This window comes from Sitophilus oryzae, unplaced genomic scaffold (genome assembly GCF_002938485.1).
Source record: "Sitophilus oryzae breed Bouriz unplaced genomic scaffold, Soryzae_2.0 scaffold_1063_pilon_pilon, whole genome shotgun sequence".
Taxonomy (NCBI): domain Eukaryota; kingdom Metazoa; phylum Arthropoda; class Insecta; order Coleoptera; family Curculionidae; genus Sitophilus; species Sitophilus oryzae.
The window spans coordinates 877,701-888,044 of NW_022145686.1; the positions used below are offsets into that span (position 1 = coordinate 877,701).

At 33.4% G+C, this 10,344-nt stretch overlaps 1 protein-coding gene across 1 annotated transcript in view; it reads left to right on the top strand.

Moving 5' to 3' along the window:
- The window catches only part of LOC115878702 (gamma-aminobutyric acid receptor subunit alpha-2), a 140,491-nt gene extending 130,832 nt beyond the window's left edge, over window positions 1–9,659 (top strand). The window contains exons 9-11 of the mRNA XM_030895283.1: window positions 4,687–4,842; window positions 7,994–8,186; window positions 9,399–9,659. Of these exons, the coding sequence (XP_030751143.1) occupies window positions 4,687–4,842; window positions 7,994–8,186; window positions 9,399–9,583 (534 nt within the window). The 3' untranslated portion in view covers window positions 9,584–9,659. The remainder of the gene's footprint in view (window positions 1–4,686; window positions 4,843–7,993; window positions 8,187–9,398) is intronic.
- Window positions 9,660–10,344: the final 685 nt, after the last annotated feature.

Genomic DNA, 10,344 nt, shown 5'->3' on the forward strand with positions numbered 1-10,344 from the left:
CTCAGTATGCTTCGTTCAGTTGTGTGCTAATTTATTTAAACACTATTTATTTATCACTAATTAACAAAAATAATAACGATAAAAGACTTTATAGAACTATTTTACAAACGATTTATAACTAAAATTTACTGAATTTTAGCGCGTCAACTGTATATTTATAACTGCCCCCTGTAGGCCACGGCCGCCAGCTTTTATACCGGCAGGTAAAAGAACTCTAGAATAGTCCATAGATCGTTGGGTGCGTAGAGAAGGTTTTTTGGAATGTTCTCGTATGTACTATTCCATTCCAGTGGAGCTCGTTTTTTCTCGAACGAATGAATCTTTGCGGTGTCTATGCGATATTAAGATGCATTCGAGGGCGGGCCATATTGTGTGGTTAGGTCGAGTCCACACCGGCCCGCAACAATAAAAACTTACATTAAACATGGTTTGGTGATAAAACATTTTTTTATCAACACAAGCCATGTTTATCTTTCAGTTTTAATCTTACTCAAGGCTGGGTTTTAAAAGCTGCCTTATCGGTCCATGGGGACAAGATAAGGTGCTATTGTTAATCACCTAGAAAGGAACGAACAATGTTAGCAGCATCAAGCAGCACTGATTTCTGCATTAGGCGGTAAGTATTTTCAGGTATTCCAATTACTTTTAATTGTTCTTTCAGGTTGACCGGGATAATTTCAATGGCTGAGACAATCAAAGGGACTACCTGGATAAATTCCATTGCCATATATTTTTTTTTATTTCTATTCTCAAATCTTGATACTTTGTTATTTTTTTTTTTTTTTTTTTTTTTTTTTTTTTTTTAAAAACTGTTTTTATTTATTTATAAGCGTGATGTCCGGTCTGTTACTTCTAACGGTTTTATTTGTTGAAGATTGTTTTAACTCCCAGTAAAAACCTATTATTTTCGACTTCACAGGTGGATGATATTGTAGTAAGACTCTTGGATTTCTTGATCAATGTTGATGTGTTTGAGGATCTCCAAGTAGATGATTGATGCGTCTCTGTTGTGTCTTTCCAGATACTTTGTACTCGCAAGATTACTGCACCCTGATAAAATGTGTTCTATGTTTTCACTTCCAGAATCACATTTACGGCATTTGTCTGATATATTCTCCTGTAGGATGAGTTTCCGGTAGTTGCGTGTTGGAATAACATGGTCTTGCATAGCCACTACGAATCCCTCCGTTTCTGGGTAGAGATAACCTGATGTTAACCAGTGCAATGATGCCGCCTTTTTAATGTGATGTTGATCTAGCTCATTTGGGTACCGTCCGTGTAACTCCTTGGCTCCCCAAGTAGCTATTTTATTAGTGATTGATGTAGGAGTTGGAAAAGCATCATATTGTTTACTACTGAGGTTCAAGGGGGTGTGTATTTGACATCAGCTGAGGACACCGTGACGTAAAGGTTGCTGTTCTTGGTATAAAAGTTGCTACCGACAGACATTAACAACATCCAGTAAACCTCTACCTCCAAGATTTCGAGGGAGGGTGTTTATTAGTATTGGGAGGGTGTTTATTATTATTATTAAAAAAAAAAAAAATGTTTTATTATTATTATTATTATTTATTAATTTTATTTATTAATATTTTTTTTTTTTTTTTTTTTTTAATTTTCAAAAATATCAGCCCGCGACTCCGGAGTTCTCATGATCAATAATCGTCTTATCAGGGTGCTGGAGGTACGGTACTCGCAGGAAATTTGTACGGGTGGAACTTGTGTTTTTTTTAATATCGTTTGGACACTTGTACGATTCACGCCGGCTTATTTTGCATTGGCTAATTTTCTTGTACTCAGCGTACTATGCATGGCAACTTGGCCCAACACGAATACCTCATAGCTTCAATTTACTAGCAGGCATTTCCCATTTAAATTTTCAATAACGGAACAGTTTCCGTGAAATTTTGCGGCTACTATAACTAGCGAACAATTTTGCGATAAAGGTGTTTGCAGGATGGCGTTCGTTAAATATCTGCGCAAACCGATTGGGTCCCCCGACACTTCATTATTTTTAATAAAGTTCGATTATTTAATTAAAAAAAAAAAAAAAAAAAAATAATTGTTTAAAAAATTTAACGATATTGAGAAGAAGCTTCCAAAGCGTACAAGTCACAGAACAGCAGCTACCTAGCAAACTACCCCGCACCTGATCGTTCAACTTTGTGGCAAGTGGAAAAAATGCGTAAACATCTAGAAATAATAAGAAAAAACAGCAAATTGGTCGAAGGAATTTATCCTTATCATTTAGTCTGATAAATGAAGGGTCGGCCGTAACAACGTTGTACATAACAAAAGAAGTGAATGGAATAAATCACGAAAAACGATAAGAGGTCATTTAGGTGATGATAAAACTTCGTATTTAAGATAGTTTACTAAAGTTTGCTATAACTATGACTGATTTATAAATTTTAAAAATGCTTATTACGAAATATCCATCTATAGAGGTCATTATTGTGGAAAATGCATGTAACAACGTTGTAAGGGGGGGGGGGGGGGGGGGGGGGGGGGTTGTTCAGTAACTTACAACGTTGTTACACGTAAGCAATGTATGTTAATAAAGCAAATGATTTTTTAATAAATTACTTTAATTAATAAAAGGTTTTAAAGAAAGAACTTACATAACGCAAACATTATTTTCAAAAAACTGGTTTTACAAAATAAAATCTTAGTACTAGATAAATTCGAATATTGCTCTTTAGCATCTCTTGAACGTTTTCTCGCGTTTTGTTTCCAGTTCTCTAATATTTAGTTTCCTTTTCGCCCCTATTTTAAGTGGAAATATCCGCGGGGTGAAAAGTTGGCACCGCCCTCTTACAAAGGGCGCTTTAAACGCACGTACAACGTTATTATCGGGAATGCAAGGCTGGCACTGACTGAAGGTCGCTCTATTGCCAGACATCGGGCAAAATTTTTCGGTTCCAGTTGCGCCAATACATTCAAATATGCCTATAAAACGTTGTTTTAGGGAAACATCACATTTCAGCAAAATGTTACATACAACGTTGTTACGGCCGACCCTTCAAATGTTTCAATAAACTTTTCAAATTTCAATCCTTCATATTTTCTCAATGACTGGACGACGGATTTTCAAAAACAAGGCGGGAAATATAGAGAATAGAAGGCTCTTTTCATTGCGGTGGCACTGACCCCCTTTCTCATTTGAAAAAAGTTGGGGGATGACACCCCCGCTTAAGGGGTTGAAGACTTTTGCAATCATTTTTTGGGGCAAAGTTGTCCCCCTCACAAACAAAATTGACGTGTTTTTGGATTTTCTGAAAAAAAAATTACCCTGGCCGTTATGCCTTGCGGAACGTTTTAGATGGGCCACCCTGTATAAGTATCGTCACTACGGCGAGGTGAATAGCTAGCATCTTGGCGAGAGTAGTACTACACTATTAGACCGAGAGCTGGCTACATAAAAAACCTTATCATCGTTACATGGCTATTTTTTTGTGTGAAGTATCCTTTTGTGTAGCCATTATAAAATAGTCATGTCTGCCAGCGCGATCCCGGGGCTTAAATAAAGGCGGGGGCAGCCAATTCGAAAGGAATGAAATTTTGACCACTAAAAATTATAAGGTACCGAGTTATAATTGCCAATAGCTTTTATTTTAATTATTAAGAAAACGTGTAAAATTGTGATAGACATTTTTTCTCGTGGCTGAAATGCCGGCAGACAACGCGAAAAGAGGCATAGAATTTTAACAAAAGAAAATCATCGCATACATGGCAAGTCGGTTGATGGAATGTCATGTTTATTGTTATTAATTTAAAAAGCCGTATGGCAAAAGGGCAGAACCCAAAAAAATGTTATTGAAATAATAAAAAATAATATTTATAATGATATTCCGTATATTATTATGATTTAATCTGTACTTAAATGGCTGAGGGCGGCCAGCGTTCCCTGAAAAAAGCGCTAGAGTAATATCCGCGTTTTTTATAACTGTCTGTCGCTGATTTTGCCACGATCTTTTTGTCTGCCCTTTTGCATACGGCTTTTAAAAATAAATAAATATGACATTTCACCAAATCAGCAATGAAATATGCATAATTTTTTTCTTCTTCAATTTGAATTTTTTAATTATTTTTAAAAGTTTTATGCCTCTTTTGCGTTGTCTGTCGGCATTTTTAGCGACTAGAAAAATGTCTGACAACAATGTTTCCACCGTTTTCTTAATAATAAATAAGTTTTTTTTTTTTTTTTTTTTTTTTTTATTTATGTTAATAAATTTTTAGTGTCAAATATTTCACCTTTCGATTGGCCACCCCCGCTTTAAGCCCCGGGATCACGCTGGCAGACATGACTATTTTATAATGGCTACACAAAAGGATACTTCACACAAAAAATTAGCCATGTAACGATGATAAGGTTTTTTATGTAGCCAGCTCTTAGACTACATGTTTTTACCCGAGGTACCGTCAAGGAAGACTAATTTCTGACTAATAATGATATAGAATTTTCAAAGATTGCGATTATACAGTTATCGCATTAAGTATCTCTGAAAACTCTCGACATGTTTATTTATTAACTATTTTGTAACAATTTAGAATATATCTGAAAAACATAGAATTAACCATGTGAAGAATATCTAATTAAATACATTTAATTATAACCCCTTTTTCAATATATTTGTTTAATATAAGAGTTTTCATTCCTATAAACTAATGTTGTCACGCTTTTAGGTCGGAAGCGGTGAAATTCTTGTTGAGGAAGATGAATGGGATGATTGTAACGAACCTATCGAGGAATTTATTGGAGGAAATTCAGCAGATCTTTTAGAAAATATAAATACGGATAATCGTCGCAGGAGGAGTTCTAATATTTGCCCAATCTACAACGTAAAAATTTAATGTTCTATACAGGGTGGCGCACCTCATTCGCCTCGGTTGATTATACGAAAACGGAAATAAAATAAAAAAAAAAAAAAAAATGTAAAGAAACAAAATATTTTATGGGGTATACGTGGAAGGCAATGTGCAATAATTTAAAATTCCACTTTTGAAGATGTATACATTGCGCCGATGTAGTCAAAACGCAGGAACTGAGATCATAAACCAAAGTTAATATTCTTATGGAACACCCGGTATTTTATTTCATTGTTTTTTTTTTTTTTTTATAAAAAAAACATTTCATTATAAAGAGGTTAAATATGTTTAAAATCTTTAGTTTTTAAAGATATTAAAGAATTTAAATTTGCATGCTACAGTAGAATATATTAGACTAATTAACATACCCTGTACATCCTTTTCATAAATTAATTTCTTATTGCTGAGTTTAAAGGTAGAGAAAAAAAAAAAACTTTATTGAAAAAATGGTATTGGTTTCTTAAATTTATACAGGAGTATCAAAAGTTGCTGATCTATTTAAGGATATATTTTATATAAACTTTGTTAGTTTCAAACGTAACACCCTGTATTTTTTTAAATAAATCGAAGCAGATTCCGAATGTCTTTCAAAAACTATAATAGGGTTTCCTATATCTATCTAGCTCAACATTTTGATAAAAAGCGATGTTTTAAATAAAATTTGTAATCAAGATGGCTGGTGTCGGCCATGGCAATTTTTTAGTGACAGTTAGATATGACAGTTAGTAACTATTATCAAAATCGACATTAGTTTATAGACATTATTATTTAATAATTTATAACAGTTACTTAAAATTTACCTTAAAGTTTAATAGGGGGACGTAATTCCGTTATTTTATCAAAGAAAAATAAAGGCAGTATCTGCTGGCGAAACGAATAGATATTAACTAGTGATATTATTTTGTGAGAAAATTGGCTTCTTGGCCTCGAGGGCTATGCTCAAAGATATTCCAAATAGGAATCTTCCTGGATAAGAGTTTCTTTGAAAACTTCTTGTCCTATTAATTTCGCAGAGCTGGTAGTGTGGTTTATAAAACCTATTAGGCCAGAAACTTGTCGTTGGAAGTGAAAGAAAATGAATTTGCCGTAATTGGCTCTGTTATAGAAAAATCCAATGTATCTACAAGTCATCGTAAAATAATTCAAATACTACTTCGTTTTTCTTGATAGAATAATAAACCATTTTAAATAATAATACTTTATTAGAGACTATTGTAGGTAAATTTAAATAAAGTAAACTGGTATAAATTTAAATAAGGTCCACAAACTAATTTCGATTTTGAAAATTACTAACTAACTGTCACTAAGAAACTTGCCATGACAACACCAGCCATCTTGATTATCAAGTTATCATTGAAATCGCTTTTTATTCAAACTGAGGCCAGATAGGTATAGGAAACCCTAATTATTAGTTTGAAGAGCATTTAATATGCTTCGACTTATTTAAAAAAAATACATAGTGTTGCCATTGAAAATAACGAAATTTTTATGTTAAAATAAATATTTAAAATAGACCAGGCAATTTTTAATACCCTGTATACATTTAAGGAAGGAATAACATATTTCTGTAAAGTTTATTTGCTCTACCTTTAAAACTCAGTACAGGAACCTAATTCTGAAAGTAATGTACAGGCTGTTAATAATCTATTCTACTGTAGCATGCAAATTTAAATATCTTTAATATCTGCAAAAACCAAAGATTTAAACATATTTAACCTTATAATAATAGCCTTTTTTTTGGGCCCAGAATCCAAAATCTGAAAATAAAATAAAAAAAAAAAATCCAATAAGAAAAAAATATAACTTTGGTATGATTCTTAGTTCTGAAACAGCCCTGTACAATTCAAATAATTTTAATTGTGTTTTTTTATTAATTTAATTATTTATGTATACAATGAAAATATTTTGTTTCTACATCTTTCCGTTTTCGTATAATCAACCGAGGCGAATGAGGTGCCCCACCCTGTATACTATTCCGTAGATATAAAACTACTACGTATTTTTGGAATCAAAATAAGTTTATTGGAAAGTCGTCTGTGCGGTTGGGAAAATAATTTTACTATAATTTATGTAGGGGTGGAGAAAGTGGTTTCACCCTATCCTTCTGTGATCTCGTTTTATACTTGAATTTTATGACACACCATGCCAATGTATTAAGAGCAATTTAGTAAAACATAGACACACAAATCTCATTCAAATCGGGATAACAGTTCTTAAAATATCCGAAAAAAAAAAAAAACTTATTTTTTTAAAAAATTTGAATGCCTCTCCCTAGCGACAAACGAAGCCCTTTAGTATAGAGGTAAATTGTGTCCAAAAAACTTATTTTGATTCCTAGTAGTTCTATGTCCACGGAATATTGGGACACCCTGTATAAACAGGGTGGTCCGAACGGAGTTCCGGAAACTTCGGCAGCTTATTCTGCAGATAAAAATAGTAAAAAAGTTCGTAGTAAATGGTATGTCCTGAGATAACGAATACTTGTGCGAGAGGATTCCAGTAAACGATGTGTACGGTGTAGAAGTTTCAAATATTCAGGCATCATCGGCAGATGATTATAAACTAAAATACAATCTACAATTGGAGCGTTTATATACTCGCTCAGTGGGCACAGAGTGGGCGTGGCAAGATCTAGCTAACCGAGTCAGAACCCACCGAGCGTAACAGTTAGATTTTCGCCACTAGAGTAGCAGGAATAAAGAACTTGAAGGAATTGAACCGTTGTCCCTGTTCCTACTATCTTTACATTTTGATTTTAATTTTGATTTTTTACGTCAAAAATGTCTTTGTATATTTTTTACTCAGTAGTTTTATACAGGTACGAACGAAAAGTTATTACACTTCAAAACATTTAAAAAATATGTAGGTGGCGCGGCGCCCCTTTACAAGTAGGAGTCATATTGGCATCAAAATTAAATTTCTCATGTCAAAATACTTCTAGACACCAATTTACTTAAGAAATTATTTGGAAAAAATCAATTCAAATTAAATTTCTACACCCTGTACCTCCGAAACTAAGCATTTTAGGACATACATTTATACGAACTTTTATACTTATTTTTATGCCTTTATATTGCTGCCATACAGTTCTGACCACCCTATTTTACAATAGTTTTACTTTTAGACTACATCTCTATGTCAAAATTCCCAAAGAACCTCTATAATATCGAATTCCAATTGCTCTCTGCATACAAAATCAACCTTGGAAAAAACGACTCAAACAGAAAACAAGCTACCGAAATGGAAACAGTTTCTTTATTGCTTAAAAGGAGATGATAAATTTCGAAGACAAAGACAACGAGATGCAGAGGCATTAGGTAATTAAATTTTTAGATTTAATACTTTTTTTGAAAAAAACGTTCTTAATTTTTTTTTTCATTTCTGATTCTGTCGCTCATACAAATGTGTGGAAAAATGTGTCAAAAAAGTGGAATTTTCTTTGTCATACAAATTTAGTTGTAAGAAACTATGTATGTCCTAAAATGGCTTTAGTTTATTTTTAAAAAGAATGATGTATACTACGTGGATAATTATAAAATGTTCGAATAAGATTATATCCAGAGAGTTTTCATAAGAATTTTCATTAACTCAAATTTCAAACCATTCTCTAAACTTGAAAATATTTTAATGTTATTATCATCATTTTTTGTACATATAATTCGAAATTATATTTACTTTTTTGATATTGAATTTCTGAGCTAATTCCCAACTAGATTTATTAGGTTAACAGATCGATGAAGGAAGATACGCAACCTAATGGGCGAATTCGTGACAAGGCTGATTTAATTTCCCCTTACGCCTCAAGTGCTGTACAGTAGAGCCACCACTCAAACAGTCAAACACTCGTTTTCTCTAATTCGGTCAGCGAAGGCATATCGAAGACGGTATGGAACTGAAAGCGACAGTGTTGCAATATATAAAATGTATATATGTACTATTTGTAATTCGTTTGACAAAAATATCTTTGGATGAAAAATCTGCCTTTATGTATATTGAAAATTTATTCGTATTAAATATAGAATATACAACAAAAATAAAAATTCTTTTATAGGTACTGAATATTTCGTATGCTCGAAAAAAAGTCGTTTAGTTGGAATGGAAATGACGATTATTGACATTTACCATAATATTTTACATATCAAATAACAGCAGTCCTCATTTCCAAGCCAACTCTGACGCTGTTCTTTGTTTAAGCATATAATATTAAGTGATCCGTATATTAACGATCCGAAAATCCGTATTATTAACGTACTGTACCCAAAATCCGTAGATCTACGGATCAATCCGTAGTTGTGGCAACACTGTTTCCGGCACCACTTTGTCGACTGAAGGCAGAACTATACGGTAGAGTATTCTTTATCCGCTGCGCTATAAACGACTATCAGCGCTCAGCGGCGCAGTACTGAACTAAATCTCGGACACCCTGACGGTAACGCCAGCTACATCTCGGACACTTTTTGTGCCAAGAAATCGTCCATAAGGTTGCGCATCTTCTTATTTCTTCAGTCAACAATAAAGAATTCTTTTAGAAACCAACAAAAATGGTCACCACGGCAACCGCCACATAAATAGCGTATCTCTGATTGACAGAACTGCGAGAATTATGTTTCCTGCATCGTTCGGATTGTTCAACTTGTTTTACTGGCTGATGTACATCATGACTCAAGAAAATTTCAAATGGGGAGACAACCAACTAAACGCTCGCGGATATTAATTTACTGTTTTATACTATAAAATCCTTAAATCGGTGTATGTATACAGGGTGGCGCCACTCACGTAACGACGCGGAGGCTCCAAGGAGAACGACAGTTTGTATTGAAATGACATTTTGTGAGAATATGTAGGTTAATTTCTGAATTAACCTAAAAGTACTCTGGTACTTTTAAAAATACAGATTGTTCTACAGGGTGTCCCCAAAAAAAGTTACGTATCAAAGTTGTGTTTTTTATCATGGAATACCCTATATATTGTAAACAATATATAGGGTTATTTATGTTTATATGTTTATTGTTATATGTTTATGTCAATATGTTTATTATATGTTATTTTTGTTTATATGTTTACAATTGATGACGCAGAAGTGTACAGACCAACAAAAAACAATGTATGTGTGTTTCGTAGATTTCGAAAAAGCATTTGATAGAGTCAAACATACGAGACTTATCGAAATGTTGTATGGAGTTGACAGCAAAGATGTAACACTTCTGAAAAATATATATTGGCAATAAACAGCCCACATGAAAGTTGAAAATAACAATTCTAATCCAGTCAATATACGGAGAGGAGTAAGACAGGGATGTGTGTTGTCTCCTTCGTTATTTAATGTTTATTCTGAGGCGATTTTTCCGGTAGCTTTCTCTTCAACAGATTGCGGTATTAAAGTCAACGGCGAAGTCATTAATAACATTAGATTTTCCGATGACACAGTTCTTATTGCCGACTCTGATACTGGTCTCCAGAGTTTAGTGGAACGAC